This window comes from Ailuropoda melanoleuca, chromosome 16 (assembly GCF_002007445.2).
Source record: "Ailuropoda melanoleuca isolate Jingjing chromosome 16, ASM200744v2, whole genome shotgun sequence".
Taxonomy (NCBI): Eukaryota; Metazoa; Chordata; class Mammalia; order Carnivora; family Ursidae; genus Ailuropoda; species Ailuropoda melanoleuca.
In genome coordinates, this window is record NC_048233.1 from 39,026,603 (window position 1) to 39,045,254 (window position 18,652).

An 18,652-nucleotide genomic window follows, 5' to 3' on the forward strand; every position below is an offset into this window, starting at 1 on the left:
TTTTAAAAAAAGAATATATGCCAAATTTTGAAGACTTACTCAAAAAATAATAATGTAAACAACCTCATTAATAATGTTTTAATACTGATTTTATGCTGAAATGATATTTGGGATTAAATAAAAGATACTAATAATATAAAATATTACAACTTCACCTTTTAAATTTTTGTTTTTTAGAAGATTTTATTTATTTATTTGAAAGAGAAAGAGAGCACAAGAGAAGGAGCACGAGTGGGGGGGGGAGGAGAAAAAAGAGAGGGAGAAGCAGGTTCCCCACTGAGCAGGGAGCCCAACACGGGGCTCCATTCCAGGACCAGGACCCCAGGGTCACGACCTGAGCCAAAGGCAGACACTTAATGGACTGAGTCACCCAGGTGCCCCAATTTCACCTTCTTTTAAATGAAGATTTAATTTCTAATGAAGATTTTAAATGAAGTTCAATGAAAAGTTAAAATTTTTTAAATACACACAACTCCCACTATTGGACAGCACTGGTCCAGAACTCTAGGAGAATGAGACTTGGGGCAGGAGTTAGATCTATATTGTAGTGAACCTTCCACCTACCTTTATGATCTTGAATTAAGTCCAATAAAGACTTAAACTACGCTAGTACTCTTTTCCATATAGTAAAGAAAATATCTTCCTCTAAGATTCCCCATCTCACAAGGAATAGAAACTCAGGTGAGAAATTATATAAATACACTTTAAGAGAAAAAAAGTGAGAACTGTTTTTTGTTTTACCTTGTTAAAACAAAATTCTGTTTCATTTGGTCAGTTCTATGGACCAATGTCACTTAGGAGTCTAAAACCTAAATAAAAATCCAGGGCAATAACTCTTTCAACAAGAACTACTGCTGTACCCAAGAGAAAACGAAGGGAAGTCAAGACACTGCTATGTGAAACAATTCACATAATTAGGGGCTATTATCAAAACAAAAGGGGTGCCTGGGTGGCTCAGTCGGTTAAGTGTCTGACTTGTGATTTCAGCTCAGGTCATGATCTCAGGGTTGTGAGAAAACCCGTTCCGCAGGGAGTCTGCTTGAGATTCTCTCCTGCGCTCTCTCTTCTCTCAAATAAATAAATCTATAAACAAACAAATAAATAAAATAAAAACCACCCCTTCAAAGAACCACTTTCTCCAATATAATGAAAACATGCAAATTTATTTAACTATTTGATAAAGGATGACTCATGCATCCATCGTAAGAAATTTAAATACTCTAGTAACAGAAATCCACAGTTTAAACACTTACAAATGTCAGATCTCAAAATTTCTCACAACTCATCACTCCCCAACAACAGACTTCTAAAGCCAGGACACAGTTTCCCTTCTTTAAGAAAGTCAAGGAAGGATGGAAGGAAAAAAAGCTATATGTACATGCATAGGATAGAGGTTTGACAGAACATACACTGGAATTATAATCAGCAGTATCCTGCTAGGAGGAGGGGAGATGAGCTTTAACTTTTACTTCAAATGATTCTTAAATGTTTGGGTTCTTCTCGAACAAGCATATATAACTTTTGTAATTTCTTCAGAAGTTAAAAAAATGACAGGACTCATTTTTTTAAAGAATCCATAATAAAAATTTATTGGTAAGAATATTATTTATGGGGCGCCCAGGTGGCTCAGTCGGTTAAGCATCTGACTTTGGCTCAGGTCATGATCTCAGGGGTCCTGGGATCGAGCCCCGCATCGGGCTTCCCGCTCAGCAGGGAGTCTGCTTGTCCCTCTGCCCCACCCTCCACCCCAGCTCGTGGGCTCTTTCAAATAAATAAAATCTTAAAAAAAAAAAAAAATGGAAAAAGAAAATGGAGAATAAAACGGGAAAATATTTGCACTATAATAAGTGGAAATGACACACAAAACACATACGTGTGTAGCTATTCATAGAAAAGAAGCTAGAAATACTAATGATTCATTTACATACCTGTGGTCCAAATTATATTTAGGTAATATATTTTCTTTTTTGTTTTTCTGTATTTTCCAATTTTACGATAATGAATACAATTAACTTTTGCCATAAAGTTTCTGATGTTTTTGTAAAGGAAAAACAAAAACTAAAAATTTAACAGCCCCCATTCAGACTTCAGTAAATCAAAGTTACAAAACTAAGCTATCATCAAAATAAAGAAAGAAAAACAGATATGTGTAAATTAATCCCCTACCTCACTCCTAGTATCAGGAAGTGATTCCTGTGGATGGAGACAAGCATGTGCTACCTTGATGACGTGTTCCAATTTTTTTGGTTGCTCCTCTACTTTAGCTGCTAGAAATAAGGCTGCTGGAGCCACAGACTGGATGGAGAGAAAATAAATCATATTTATTATTTATTCCTAGATCAAGGTAGATCTAAAAAAGAACTAAGTCTCAAACCAAATTCCCTGCTTGCCTCAATTCATCACCTCTCATTAATGCCTTTTCTTAAAATGTCCTTCCTCTCCTATCCATTAATCTACATCCACTCCCCAAAACCAATCCTTCAACAAACTTGTTAAAGGCTATCTATGTGAGAAACTACTAGATGTAAATAGTTGGCTTTCTATTTAAAATGAGATTCTTTCTTAAGTTTATATCATAACCCTCTACATACTTTTGTTTTAAAGGAGCAAACTGAAAGTAGATTAGTGGTTGCCCAGGACTAGAACAGGAAAATGGGAGTGACCACTAATGCATAAGAAGTTTCTTTCTGGGGCAATGTAAATATTGTGGAATTAGATCATGGTAATGGTTGCACAACTTTGTAAATATACTAAAAACCAGTGAATTGGGGCACCTGGATGGCTTAGTTGGTTAAGCGTCCAACTCTTGGTTTTGGTTTGGGTCATGATCTCAGGGTCATGGGATCCGGGCCCGTGTTCACCTCCATGCTCAGCGAGGAGTCAGCTTGATATTCTTTCCCTCTGCCTCTCCCTCCCCCTCCGCTCCTCCACCTGCTCACATGCACTCTCTCTCTCTCACTCTCTAAAATAAATTTTAAAAATCTTTAAAAACAACAAAAACCCAGGGTACTGCACATTTTAAAAGGATAAATTTTATTTTATGTGAATTATCTCAATTATTACTTATATATGGGGGGAGCACAAACCTTAGAAAAGGGAATTCAAAAAATAGTGTTATATCCAAGATGTTATACAAAGGCACTCAGGGAAAAAAATCTCAAGCCAACACACAAGTAGACAACAAATTCAGTCACTAAACAATACAAGAGATTACAACAATATGACATAAATGTAGCCTTGTAGTGATCTGGGAAATCTCAGGAAGAACTTCTATTGAATCTTAAAGAAGAGTATTTCAATCAATCAAAGATGGCAATGGCAAGAACCAGGAGTCAAAGAAATATAATAAATAATTTTATTTCACTTTACTGAGTAGAACTGACAAGCATTCTAATACTTATTTATATCCCAGCTGCTATTTGCTATTTTGCTGGAAGAGATTTTTATCCACAAATCCAATTCACAGTAACAATTCTCTTCCTTCCTATTTGTTGCAGTTGTATGCAGCAAACTCCATATATATTCCTAGACCTTAGGATAAGCAAAGCAGAACTAGAGGAAGATGGGCATGAATAGGTGTGAGAAATCAGAGCAAGAAGCACACTAAATTGAGTAAGTGACACAGATAATGGGATGCGGAACACAAAGATCTTTAACAAGAGAGTGACACTAAAGATTTTAGAAAAAAGTATACAATTTAAGAAACATTTAGAAAGACATATTCAGGGGTGCCTGGGTAGCTCAGTCGGTTGAGCAGATGTCTCCCTTTGGCTGGGGTCATGATCCTGGAGTCCTGGGATCATTAAGCCCCACGTCGGACTCTCCTCTTGGTGGGCAGTCTGCTTCTCCCTCTGCTCCTCTCCCTGCTCTGCTAGCTCTCTAATAAATAAAATCTTTAATAAAGGAAGGAAGGACAGACAGACATATCCGGTCCTAGGAAGGACTAAAAGGAGGAAAGAATGAAACTCATTAAAAATTAATTTTAAAAAAGAAGAAAAAAATTAGTAATCCAGACATTAAGAAATAAAGTTTAGAGTAGGCATTAGCAGTAGAAAAAAGGCGGGAAAAACCACAGGCATGATTTTAGAAAATTAACAGGGCTTCACTAAATCTAAGTGTATGTATTTGCATGCAGAGAAAAAAAATTCTAAAATGTCAACAGGATTATCTCTGAGCAGTTAGCTACAGGAATATCATCATTTCCTCCTTTATTCTCTGTTTTCTAAAAAAAAAGATTGTATTTATTTATTTGACAGAGAGAGAGAGAGAGCTCGCAGCAGGGTGAGCGCCAGGCAAAGGGAGAGGGAAGCAGGCACCAGCTGAGCAGGGAGCCCGACGCGAGGCTCCATCCCAGGACCCTGGGATCAAGACCTGAGCCGAAGGGAGACGCTTAACCAACTGAGCCACCCAGGTGCCCGTCTTTCTTTTAGTTTTATGATGACTACATATAGAAAAAATAGTTAACACTCTAAAAATTAATAGGACTTTATAATTGACTGGAAAAAGCAGAAAGGAAAAGAACTTCTTAAAGACACTAAGATTTTTAGCCTACAACTTTGCCTTCAAGGAGCTAAAAATATATTCAAAAGGCACAAACTAAAATATGGTATACAAATAATGGTTAAGAAGACAAGATAATAACGCATTAAGTAAAAGACTGCAGGAGATAAATTTCAGTCTAATTTTTGCACAACCATGTAAATACTCATTGCTCCTCAGGGAATCACTTACCAAACCAGTTTACCAAAGCATTTTCCTATCAAAGGCAATTTCTAAGAGGAATTCTTACGCCAGGTAAGAATATAAGATTTTCTCCATTTTAAAAGAATAAAAATGCCACCTCATATTTATTTGTTAGGTACAGGCACTTTGTAAAGTCATTCATTTAAATATTAACTACTGGGTGGCTCAGTTGGTTAAGGGTCCAACTCTTGATTTCAGCTGAGGTCATGACCTCAGGATCGTGGTAAATTAAGAAGCCCCGAGTTGGGCCCCTGGGCTCCTTACTCGCCGGGGAGTCTGCTTGAGAGTCTCTCCCTCTCCCCCTTCCTCCCCCCCGACTCTCACCCCCTCAAATAAATAAATAAATAAATAAATAAATCTTATTAACAACTCTAGGAGATAAGCACTATTACTGACTCCAAAGAGATGAAAAAACTGAGACCTATGATAACTTACCCAAAGCCATGCAAAAAATCCAAACCTAGACATGTCTGACTCCAGAGCCCATTCTCTTAACCACTAAGCTTGACCCCTTAAGGATAAGCTAACCAGAATAAAATACACCCAAATAAATCTGTTAGGTATTAAAATACAACACCCAATTTTATAATCTATGAAATATTACATAAACACACCAAGTTGCTCACCATTACTTTTACACTCCCTCATTTGAAAATATTTAAGACAGTACATTTAGAAATTCAATTCATGAGGTTAAATTTCTTCTCAAAAAGAGTAATACAATGCCAAAAGTTAAATGAAAACAAATCAGTCATTTAATAATGTTCGCTAAAGAAATAACATTTATTTCCATCAAAAGGCAAGTTCTCTATCTTCCACGGTGTTAGAAATATACTTTATCTTGATCTGAGTGGTGGTTACATATACATACAATAATAAATAATGCAAAAAGTAATCAAGTTGCACACTTCAGATTTTTGTGCTTTACTGTCAAACTTCAATAAATTTTTTTTTAAATTTAAAAGGCAAGAGTTCTAGGCTCCAAAACATTATGAACAAAGAAACAGAACAAAATGAGAAAAGTATTCACAACACATGACATACAGCTTTAATATATATAAAGCTCATATAAATAAGAAAATCAGAATAAAAGAGAAACAAAGAGAATCAACCGTCAATTTTTAAGTCAATTCTTCAATTTCATGAGAACAATGACCTAAATAGGTATAAGAAGCTCAATTTCACTAATTGAAAAAAATGTAAATTAAGAAAATAATTTAGGACGCCCTCTATCTTGTTCACCACTGTATCCCAAGTGCTCAACAAGTAGTTAAAACTTAGTATTTCCTGATGTAATAAATACGTCATTTGTGAGGATGCAGAGAAAAGGATCCTCTCTTCAGTGCTGGAAACAATGTATAACTGATATAATCTTTCAGTAAGGCAAATTGATACGACAAAACAATGTATACTGATAAAATCTTTCAGTAGGGCAAAACTGACACAACAAAACAATGTATACTGATATAATCTTTCAGTAAGGCAAATAGACACAACAAAAATTTTTTAAAGGCAGCCCTGTGGACACAGTAATTTTACCTATAGGAATTTATATTAAAAAGGTCATGTAAGCCATACACTATACGTACCAATTTTATGTAACATTATTTACAATTACTAAACTAGAAACAACCCAAATATCCGCCAATAGGGAGGTGAAATAAATTATGGTAACTACACAAAGAAATACTATGTGGCCATTTAAAATACAGCTGACCCTTGAACAACACTGTTTTGAACTGTGTTGGTCCACTCCTATGGATTTTTTTCCTATAAATACAGTACAGCACTGTTACTGTATTTTCTCTTCCTTATGATTTTCTTAACATTTTCTTTTCTCCAGCATACCTTTTTTGTAAGGATACAGTATATGATACATATAACACAGAAAATATGTGTTGTGTTATTGGTAAGGCTTCTGGTAGTTAACTTTCTGGGGAGTCAAGAGTTATATGTAGATTTTCAACTGTGTAGAGGTAGATACCCCTCACCCCCACCCTGTTCAAAGGTCAACTGTAACAAAAAATCACTATGAAAAGATATCCAGTATATACTGTTAACTGATAAAGGCAACTCACATGAGTAGTATAGTCAGAAGTTATTTTTTTAATAGAATCATATAAGTATTAGGTATGTGTACACAAAAATGACCAAGACACTATATGACAAAACATTTATCAATGGTTACCTCTGGAGGGTGGGATTACAGAGGAGCTTTCACTTTCTACATTATACATTTCCGTATTAATTTTTACCGTAAGCGTTTATTACCTTTATAATGAGAAAAAAAAATAACATGAAAAATGCATGGGAGCTTGACAGGACAAATACCAATGCTACAACAATGTATCAAGTCCTCTCAAATTTGAACCTGGATTTATCACAAGTCTTAATAAAGGGTGATACTTTTGATCTGTCAATTCCAGAATGTGCCTGAAATCAATTCTCTAAAGAAGATCAACAATCCCAAATTTTAAAAGTCACTGGATTTTGGAAAAGGTCATGACATCCACTGTAATCTCCCTGTATTTACTGGATAATTACCAGATCATTCATTCATTCAAGTTTACTTGGAGGGTACACAGAAAAATGAGTCTCTGTCCTTGCTGAGCTTACTACATAGGAAATAAGGAAAAATATTATTTAAAAAATAAAAGGAGTATACAATATATATGTGCATAAAGTACACAAATTGATTTGAGATGTATTTCATCCTGCATTTCAAATCTTTACAATAAAAGGGAAAACACAAAGAAAATGTTCAGAATTGGCAAGACAGCTATGTACTTCTCTTCAAATTTCATTCTTTATCCACTACCTTCTATTGTAGAGCTATGAGACAGACATCCTCATTAAATGTTTTTCTCTGTCTTAATAAAACTGCTTCCTGCAATCAGAGGTAGGGCATGGCTGGAGGTAAGAGGTCTACTGGTAGGAGAAAGCCAAGCTGACTGGATAATCAGTAAAAATTGGGAATACTTAATCCACAGAGCCAAAGGGTTTCTAGTGCAGTTACTCCCAAAACTGAGTATGCCAATATCTTACATTACAAGAGCAACATCTAGTGTCATAGATTCTCTTTCCATGGTATTAAAAAAAAAGAGCTCAAAGCCTATCATCCTAAGGGTAAGTCTTAAACACTTTTCTTCAAAACATAACCTTTCTCTAAAAAAAAAGATTTCTTTTTTTTGACTCACAAGCCCATATGAAATATTCATCAGGTTTAGCCCTATTACCTTGTGATTTTAGTAAACAAATATAGTCTTACCTGCAACTGGGATATCACTATGCACTCGCTTCCAAGTCATTTATAATAATGTTAAATAGGACCATTTCAGGTATCAAAACTGAAAATAGCACTATTTACAATTCTGTCCAGAAAAAAAAAATCCCTTTATTACTATTATTTTATTTTTCCTGTCTTAAAAGTCACCCCCCATCATCACATAATGTGCCTTCCCTCTCCAATCAGTCATTGACTGCAATTATATCAAAGGCTTTTAGAAAATCTAAATCACTTACATTCACTTGTTTTCCTGTGGCTACATTATTATTTACCACTTCAAAAAATACACTTAAGCATCTTCTCCCCTTTAATGCTCCTCTCCCAACCCAAAAATTTAAGTGTTGAATAATCTATTTCTTTATTAGAGAATCCACCTATTTTAACGATGCATTAAACCTACCGAATAAATACCCAGTTTACTGGAAAACTGGAAGACTGGATTCAGTGGGACACATAATGAAAGTGATCAACCCTATTTTCTAAACTTCAAATCCCAGTTTAGCAACAAAGATCAACCTTCTCACCCCACACACACAGGAAGTTGTTGGAATAGATCACAAAATGATTATACCATATGAAAAAAAACAACTTACGTTTCGATGGAACTGTGTAAAGGACTGAATCATGTAGAATCGATGCATGTATACTATAGCAGTGTTGATAGTCAATTGTGAGCTAAAATATTAAAGTTAAGGCCCCAAAACAGGCAGGGAGAACAATTCCCAAAAATACAACCTATATACCCTCCCAAAAGGACCATGCGGCCAAACACAATACATGCTTCTAAATGAAAATCATCCTTAATTTTCCAAATTAAAGAGCAAATCTGTCTTCTTTCACCAAATTATTAACCACCAATTGACACTTAACATAATGCCTTACAACCAGTATTCAATATGTAAATTTGCTGAAATGATAAACAAGCAAGCTTCTTAGCGCGTGTGGATCAAGGAATATAAAAAATTTATGTGGACCTAAACCTGTCATTTGCCTCCTGAAAATCCTGCAGTGGTGATCCATTAGCTTAGGATATCTTTTCACATGACTTGTAACACCTTCCCTGATCTGCCCCTAGGTATGTCTCTACTATCTCCTCACTTTCTAAGCTCCAGGAATTAACTTTTCAGTCGCACTTGTCTGTGGCAGCTAAGCCTTCTCATATGGTGATCCCTGGGAGCAGAAACACTGTGAATGATTTGATACTCATTCACTGACAAAATTTTAAATGCCTTACTTCTAAAGCCCTCAGAAGACAATGTGGGTTATTCAGGGAAGAAGTTGTGGTCCCAAAATGTCAACAACCTTAGTAACAACACACACATAAAAAAGGGCTAGATACACTAAAACAGAACTTCAAGCAAAAAGCTTAACTTAGTACTGCCCATGCTTAGGAAACAAATTGGATATCGGTAATAAAGAGGACACCTCTTTTCAGGTAAGCTCAACTTTAAGATATAACAAACATTACAGCCAGCCACTCACTTAAATAGGAGCTGCACCCAGAAATACTTTTTCACTTCCATAGTGGAAAGAACTTGAAAACTATATAAGCTTTCTCTGCTACAAAATGAGTATATTTTCTGACAAAAATACTTGAAGGGAAAAAAAATCACTAAATTACCTGATCTTTGAAATATAAAGAAAACAAATACACATTAGAACTCTGAATAAATTAAAAACTCAACATTTTGTAAATGGTTTTTTAAAACATTAAATCCCTGGTCTATAGTCTTACAAACAGAAACTGACATCCTTCCGTCCTCTGAAATTCCATAAAGTTTTAACAGTAGCTACCATATGAACATGAGTGCCCGGCATTTTCTTAGGTATAGAAATTACATACAAGGATTATCACTCCATTTTAAGGACACGAAAACCAAGAATTTGACAGGTTTCTTAAACAGCTAGTAAGTAGAAGGAACAGATTTTGAACCATAGGTGGGGCATTAATTCTAGCCACCCTCTCTTCGTAAGACTACAGGTCTTGAATTTCTCAACTGTCTCTACACACTAAGTTCAAAAGACAGCCATCAACAGTGAAACCTCCACCAAACCCCTAGAGAATAGCGGAAAAGTAGAATCTCTAAGTCACTAGACCAGGAGACCAGAACACAACGAAAGGGGACTAGGAAGGGCTAGTTAAAACACAAAGCTGCGAAGGATACGAATTCCCAGCAAAGCTGGTGGCACTGGTGAGCGAGCGGGAAATTAACTCCGCCTCGCTTCCCTGGCGCAACACTGAATTTCAGCCCGCCCCATCCGAGGCTCTCCCACCTAGACATTCAGCCCCTAACCACCCTCTTCCCTCTTCCGTCCCTGACAGAGCCTGAGGCCTGGACGCCCGAGCAAGGCGGGTCTGACTCCAAGGCCGGAGGCCTAGGCCGCAAGGATACACGTTAAGACGTTGTCCCATGTCCTGGAGCAGATTGGCTGCCTGCTGGCGATGAGAAAGTTCTTTATCTGGGTCCATGCCAAAACGACGGGATGGGCTATTTTCCAGCTGTTCTCGAGTAAAATACCACCGTTTGTTGTTGTTCTTCCTCTCTCCCTCCATAGTGCTTCAACCAGAAGGCAGCGGCGGAGGCTGCAAGCACTTCCCAGCGTCACCTAAGCGGCGACACACATCCGCTGTGCGGGGGCAACTGCGACGTGACGAACTTCCGCTAAAAGGTGGACGGCTAGGTTGTGACAGGCTTCCGCCAAGGAGGGATAGTTAAAGAGTCTACTTCCGGAATGGACTTCGCGGCAACCTGTAGCCGGGTTAACAGCCAGTAGGCGACCAGGAGAGACCTTGAGTCTAGGACGCAGGCGCCAGTCATGTGACCCTTGGGCGGTAGGGTGGGGGTAGAAGGTCTCGTTCGAAACCACGCTTCCTCCCGCGAGAGCTGGGTTTAGCTTTCGCGTGGTGGACGAGGTGGCGAGGCAACTGTTGCGGCGGGGTAAGGTGCCCGCCCACGCGCCCCTCGGCGGTTCCTCGGAGAACTTCGTTTGTGGCGGAGGTGGCGATATAAGATGGGGGAGATAGCGAACTTGACAGAGAAGCAGGTGAGACTGTCAAAACTGAAAAAAGTAATCAAAGAGAGTGGAACTAGCGTATATCGTAATATAAAGCAACTAGAAAGCTCTTAGTTGTTGGTACCCATTTGCAAAGCCGCTTTACAACATGTATCTAAAACCTTGAAAAATTCCTATATTTCACCACAGTGATTCAACGTAAGGAAATGAAATTTAATTAATAGTGTTAATTTAGTGAATACCGTGTTCCAGGCACACTATTGACTCTTAAGTATACAATTTCACTTAAAGGCACAACCGCAAGGGGTAGTAACATTTTAATCCCCGTTCTGTGGACGAGCGAACTAAAACTGCTCCTTCATTGTGTAAAACTTCCACCTCCACCTTGTACACGTAAGAATTCGTAAATTCCTGTCCTCCATCAAGAACCAACCCAGCTGAACGCCTGATGCCTGTTTGATCCTGAGCAAGATACCTAACCTCTTTATGCCTCTTGTATAAATGTAAATAATAACAATAGTACCTACGTTTTAGGTTGTGAGGAGGATTAAATGAAGATACAATTAATTAAAAGCCTTTATAATAGTACCTGGCTCATAGGAACATAGAAAACATGGAGTAGATGTTATCTTAGTATTTACTCTATTACATTAAAATTGGGTTGTATCCATAACACCTACCTAATACAGTCCTGGCCCTTGCAGTCAATAAATGTGAAATGAACGCTCACAACACCCTACAATAAAGAAACCGGGGCTTGGGGTAATTAAGTAGTTTACCCTACTCTACACTGCTTCTAAGTGTTGATTTTTAAATAAGTCTAATTCCATTGTTCTTTCCATTCTAGCAAACTGTATTCTTTTCTGAAAGAATTTACCTTAATTAAATTTGGATAGTACTAGAATCCTTTGACTTTTATAGTATTTTGAGTTTTTTTCATTTTAGACATGGCTGCTCCCACTCAGTTTGATTCTAATTCATTCTCAGAAGTATTTCCTTCCATTTCAGGCCCTCCTTTGCCATATATTATCTATAATTAGCATTAGCTACATTTTACTCCAGAAAAATAGAGGATCAGGAAGATTTGAATGACTTATTTCAGGTTACGACATGTAAAAAATTTATGATTTCGAACTTCTAACATCACAGACTTGTTTAATAGAATAAGCATTTTTTTTCAATTATGTAGTCATTGTATTCTTTTCTTTTTTTAAGATTTATTTATTTGAGGGGCGCCTGGGTGGTGTAGTCGTTAAGCGACTGCCTTCAGCTCAGGGCCTGATCCCAGTTGTCTGGGATCGAGCCCTGCGTCAGGCTCCTCTGCTGGGAGCCTGCTTCTTCCTCTCCCACTCCCCCTGCTTGTGTTCCCTCTCTCGTTGGCTGTCTCTCTGTCAAACAAATAAATAAAATCTTTAAAAAAAAAAAAAAGATTTATTTATTTGAGAAAGAGAACGAGCTGGGGGGAGGGGTAGAAGGAGAGGGAGAAGCAGACTCCCTCCTGAAGAGGGAGCCCTATATGGGGCTTGATCCAGAACCCTGGGATCATGACCTGAGCCAAAGGCAGACACCTAACCAACTGAGCCACCCAGGCGCCCCAATTATATTGTCTTTTAAACAGCCAAAATTATTTCTCCCAGAACCCTCTTGCCTATTTCTCTGACCTGTGTTTGGTTCTCCATTTTTTAAAAAACATTTTATTTGGGAGAGAGCACCAACAGGGGGAGGGGCAGGGAGAGGGAGAAGCAGACTCCCTGCTGACCCGGGGGCTCAATCCCAGGACCCTGGGATCAGGACATGAGCTCATGACCTGAGCCAAAGACAGGCCTAACTGACTGAACCACCCAGGTGCCCCTGGTCCTCCATTTAAACTCTTGGATTGATGGCTCCGTTTTGAATTTGCTGTCCTGGCTGAGTATACCAATTTTCCAAGAAAAAGTTCTGGTATCTGTTAAGTTCTAGGCAATGCAGGTGGTAATCAATGGCTTGCTATCCTGCCATATAGAAGACTGGGACCTGTGTAACTAAGAGAAGGGAAATATTCTTTGAGGGGATAAATATTTGAAAGGAGGCAGTAATAACAATTACTAAACAAGAGCTATTCTTTTTTTTTTTTAAACCCTCAACTATTTCTATGTGTACGGTTCCATAGTGCCAGCTATATTCACATTGTTATGCAACAGGTCTCCACAGCTTTTTCATTTTGCAAATCTGAAACTTTATGTCTATATGCTTCATTTCTCCCTCCTCCCAGCTCTGACAACCCCCATTCTACTTTGGGTTTCTATGAGTTTGACCGCCTTAGGTAAAGATGTAAGTAGAATCATACAGTGTTTGTCTCTGTGACTGGCTTATTTCACTTAGTATAATGTCCTTAAAATTCCCAGCTATTCTTTTAACTATCTGTGTGATTTTTTAAAAGAGATTTTATTTATTTATTAGAGAGAGAGAGCACCTTCAGGGGGAGTGGGAGAGGCAGAAGCAGACTCTCCGCTGAGCAGGAAGCCAGACATGGGGCTCGATTTTAGGACCTCATAATCACGACCTGAGCTGAAGGCAGACACTTAACTGACTGAGCCACCCAGCTGCCCTTAGCTGTGTGATCTTAAATGTCATCTCTGGATCCTGATGGGACACCATCTGGCACACAGTACGTGTTTAGTACATGTTTATTATCAAAATAATGTTAACCTTCAGATAAACTGCCCTTAAAGAGCAATTGACAAAATCTTAGAGAAATTTTCCTTTTTTTTCCTCTTCTTTTTTAAAATTTAAATAGGACTCTGTTTCCTATAAAAGAAACCTATGAGGCTACTTTTTATATTCACTAGACTAATCTTGCTCCAGATACAGGATTATACTATATTTCATGGTTTGATCTCATTTTGCATTGTGCTTATGAATGTCATATTTCAGCCATGTTAAACATTACCATCTCCTACTGTTGAAATAATTTCTTTCCAACATTTATATAGTCTCCAAATTAAAACATGAAAAGATGGTGTGCCATTTGTAACTATTCCCAATTCCACAGTCAGTTGATGTCATACTGATAGCTTGAAATTGGCCATGGTGGGTGTACTGGCAAATTATTAACAACCAGCTATCCAGAAAATAATTGTATGTGTATGTGTACATATATAAGTTCAAACATGAACTTACTGATATAAAGGATGTGTAGCACACATTTATAAAAAATACAATTTGCAATCTTTATTATAAATTTCTTATAGCCAGTTGATTCTCACAGAATGCTTTTACTCGGTTTTGCCAACTTCTTGATTCAAGAACCAACCTGTGATTGCATCTGAAAAATGAGAATAGCTTTTTTTTCAAAGATTAATTTATTTATTTGAGAGAGGGAGAGCGAGCACACATACAAATGAGGGAGGAGCAGAGGGAAAGAGAGAGGGAGAGGATCCCAAGCAGACTCCCTATTGAGCACAGATCCCCATGCAGAGCTTGATCTCAACACCCTGAGATCATGTATGACCTGAGCCGAAATCAAAAGTTGGGTGCTTAACCAACTGAGCTACCCAGGCACCCCAGCAAATGAGAATAGTTTTGACTGTTGGTTGACATTTTCATTTGCATTAATCAGTAAGATAAAAGTGAAACAATAAGGGGCCAAGCGTGGAGCCTGCTTAAGATTCTGTCTCTCCCTCTCCCCCTGCTCCCTCCAAAAAAAAGTGAAACAATGAAACTTATGTTGGAACTTCACTTATTTGTCAGTGACTTGGGCAACATCTTTGCTGAATTGGATAATGGTTTTGAAAGCCTGAAGAACCTTTCAATTTTTTGTGCTTTTGACAATTTAATGGGCATACACATGATATACTTTTAATCTACGTTATTTACATACTGTCACTTTCTTAAGTCTAGTCAACAAAATAATAAATAAAGCTTTTGCCTGCAGTGTTTACCATTTCTGTAGTCTAAATTCTCCCATTATGGCCAGTTTCAAGCTACCAATATGACATCACTGAGCATGGACTTGGAAAGAGATGAACACACCATCACATAGTATTTCCTCCATATAGATACAATAGACAGGGAGTTCTGGTTTCCAGTCTGATATGTAAAGAGCTTGAAAGTCATTGCTCCTGTTCTTATAACAACAACAACAAAAAACCTGAATAAACTGCAAATCAACAACCCTTGTTAGATCAAGCAGAGAATTAAGGGGACAGGGCAAACCACCACAAAAACCGGAGAGACAGACAGACTCAGAAGAGGCAGAACAGAGATCCATGGCTTACTGAGAGCAAAAACTACTATTGAAACCAGCAACTGATAGGAATACATAAAGGGCAATTGACTTATTGCTGGAGAATGAACTTGGTCTAGATTGAGAGACTTAAAAAAACAAAAAACAAAACCTCTTGAGGGCCCCCACACTTTCATGAGTTTTACCTCCAGGAACCCCATAAATCTTACTGTGAAGATTGGAGAAAAATCCCTTTGTCCTTCTGGCAGGGAAAGGGAAAAAAGAGCTACTTGGAAATAGACCCAGAGCATTCATTTATCCTTAACAAAGGCCTGTCCTTAATGGAAGCTACTTAACAGAGCCTAATCAATGTAGGAAAAGGAAAATAACCAACTCCAGTATTTGTGAAGGTCACAGTCCAGCGGGGACACAAGCTCATTAAAAAACTGAGACCTGATAGGATTATAAAACCTGATAGGATTATAAAGCCCTTTCCTCGCCCCTCCCTTACCAACACATCAGTAGATCTCCTACGTAATAAAAGGGGATTACAACAGAAAGAACCACAAACTCATACCCTGTTTAAGAAGGAGTCTGTAAGGAAACACAAAGACAACAGGGGAGACCAAGACATCAGAGTAAATTTTAGCCTCTGATACCTACAGCCATAACAAAGAGGATACAGCAGCTGAACTCCTAAACAGATAAAAGTGAAACATCCATTTCTTCTACCCAATATATCATGTCTAACTTTCTACAAAAAAATAAGAAGGCATGCTAAAAGGCAAAAAATACAGTCTAAAGAGACAAAGCAAGTATCAGAACCAGAGTCATATATAGCAGAAAGTTTTGAATTGTCAAACTGGGAATTTAACTGATTAATATGCTAAGGACTCTAATGGAAAAAGTGGACAACATGCAAAAATAGATGAGTAATGAAGCAGGGAGATGAAACTAAAAATCGAAAGGAAGTGTTAGAAATAAAAAACCTGGGGGCGCCTGGGTGGCACAGTGGTTGAGCGTCTGCCTTCGGCTCAGGGTGTGGTCCCGGCATTATGGGATCGAGCCCCACGTCCTGCTCCTCAGCTATGAGCCTGCTTCTTCCTCTCCCACTCCCCCTGCTTGTGTTCCCTCTCTCCCTGGCTGTCTCTATCTCTGTCTAATAAATAAATAAAATCTTTAAAAAAAAAAAAAAAAGAAAAAAGAAAAAAGAAATAAAAAACCTGTAACGGGTGCCTGACTGGCTCAGTCAGTATAACATGCAACTCTTGATCTTGGAGTCGTGAGTTCAAGCCCCACATTGGACCTAGAGCTTACTTTAAAAAAACAAACAGAAAAAAAAAAAACCACTGTAAAGGAAATGAATGCCTTTGATGGGCTTACCAATACACTGGACACAACCAACGAAAGAATGAGTTTGAAGATCTGTAGATAGAAACTTCCCAAACTGAAAAGCAGAGAAAAAAAATAATAAAAACAACAGAATATACACATACAATAGTTATAACGTCATAAACGTAGATAATAGTAAAATGTAGTAAAACAATTAGGAAGAGATGAGTTTTTAGTATTTACTACCTTTACTTTTCATGTAATTTATTCAATTGTAAGTTTAGATAATTTTAAATAATGGCTTGTTTAACAACCAGCTTGCAAAATTCCTGAAAATTTAAGAGGCAGCTCAAAAATCAGTATGAACTGACTCAGCACACCACTGCTTGAAATAACTTGAAGACTCATTGGAAGTACCATATTCACATTTAAATACTATTTATGTTTCCGTTATATGCTGAACATTATGCTACGAAAATTTGCATACATTATCTCATTTAATTCTCATAACTCTGAAATAGATACCGTTGCCATTTTTTAAAATAAACAGAGGCTTAACCTATTCAAACTCAGATACTGAGAATATGGCAAAACTAATATTTGAGCCCAGCTCAGTGCTCTTCCTAGTCACTGCCTTCTGAAATTTACAGTATAATAAAGACTGGGGCAAGAAAAAGGGTAACTGGCACTTGATTCCTCCATTCTTCTGAAGTTATTTAGCCCACTCACACTCCAGATCTACTGTGAACCCATGAATCCTGTGTCTCCTTTAGACAAAGGGAGTGTTAGTCATAGTAATTCTTTAGGGCATTACCATGGTTACCAAACACAGAGTCCATTGCTCTAGCCTGAACATTCCAGAAGAGGACAGGGAGGAGCTGAGATGGCCTTCTTCAACTTATATCTATTGGGATATCAAAATTCCTTTCGGAACAAGAAAAGGGACACAACTGAAGAAACAAGTAAGGGGAATATAGGGTAGAGGGTTAGAAGAGCTTCTTCTTGGCCATTTTTTTTTTCTACCTTGAGTTAGAGTTTTATTGCCCATAATTAACAATTACACCAGTCACCAGTTAAAATTATGGAGTGGGGAGACTATCCATTGACTTTCCCTCTTCTGTCATTTAATATCCTTATTAAGACATTCAATCCGTTCAACTGAATAAATGTTCATTGTTATTCATTTGCTCATTTAGTTAACATTTACTAAGTACAGTTTTGTGTCAGGCTTTCTGTTGGTGACAGGATGGATAGGATAAGGTCTCTGCCATAAAGTGGCTATTGGATAAAGATAAATATGCAAACAAAAAATGTGCAATATAGTATATGAATAAATTAAATATGGAATACTGTGGGACCACAAAAGAGGAAGTACCTGATACTACTGGATTTGAAGGAGCACAGGAGAATCCTTTAGAAAAGACTTCACACAGGAAATGCTGCCAGGATGATGGGAGTTCGCCAAGTAGACCAAAAGGGAATATTGCACAAAGGAACAGAGTTGAGAGAGAGCCATATTCACTGAACTCTAAGTCCTTGGGTACAGATAAAGTATAAAGAAGACAGGTGCTGGGAAGTAAGCATTGTAAACTTGGCAAGGGACAGATAATTGAGGATACTGTTAGCCATGCTAAGCATTTTAATTTTATAGGGAACCACTGAAGGATTTTTAATAGGCAGTGAGTAAATATCTGATTGTATTATACCTGCAATGCCTAGCAATGCCTAATACATAATGTTATAATGTTCTAATACATAGAGATTTAATAAATACTTTTAGGTAGGGGTGCCTTGGTGGCACAGCGGTTAAGCATCTGCCGTCGGCTCAGGGTATGATCCCGGCGTTGTGGGATCGAGCCCCACATCAGGCTCCTCCACTATGTTTTTTTTTTTTTTAAAGATTTTATTTATTTATTTGACAGAGATAGAGACAGCCATCGAGAGAGGGAACACAAGCAGGGGGAGTGGGAGAGGAAGAAGCAGGCTCATAGCTGAGGAGCCTGATGTGGGGCCCGATCCCATAACGCCGGGATCACGCCCTGAGTCGAAGGCAGACGCTTAACCGCTGTGCC

The 18,652-nt window shown here is 37.9% G+C and overlaps 1 protein-coding gene and 1 long non-coding RNA gene across 3 annotated transcripts in view; one reads left to right on the forward strand and one right to left on the reverse strand.

Moving 5' to 3' along the window:
* Positions 1-16,695, reverse strand: part of CCNT1 (cyclin T1) — a 40,307-nt gene extending 23,612 nt beyond the window's left edge. For both annotated transcript variants that reach the window (XR_860167.3, XM_002927201.4), the window contains exons 1-4: positions 16,632-16,695; positions 10,423-11,089; positions 8,623-8,704; positions 2,167-2,295 (exon numbers count right to left, since the gene is read on the reverse strand). Coding sequence is in view for 1 of the 2 variants with exons in the window: in XM_002927201.4 (XP_002927247.1) it covers positions 2,167-2,295; positions 8,623-8,704; positions 10,423-10,583 (372 nt within the window). In the remaining variant the exon portion in view is untranslated. The remainder of the gene's footprint in view (positions 1-2,166; positions 2,296-8,622; positions 8,705-10,422; positions 11,090-16,631) is intronic.
* TEX49 overlaps positions 10,763-18,652 on the forward strand; it is a 35,802-nt gene continuing 27,912 nt past the window's right edge. The window contains exons 1-2 of the long non-coding RNA XR_002144244.2: positions 10,763-10,781; positions 11,042-11,074. This is a non-coding gene — a long non-coding RNA (testis expressed 49). The remainder of the gene's footprint in view (positions 10,782-11,041; positions 11,075-18,652) is intronic.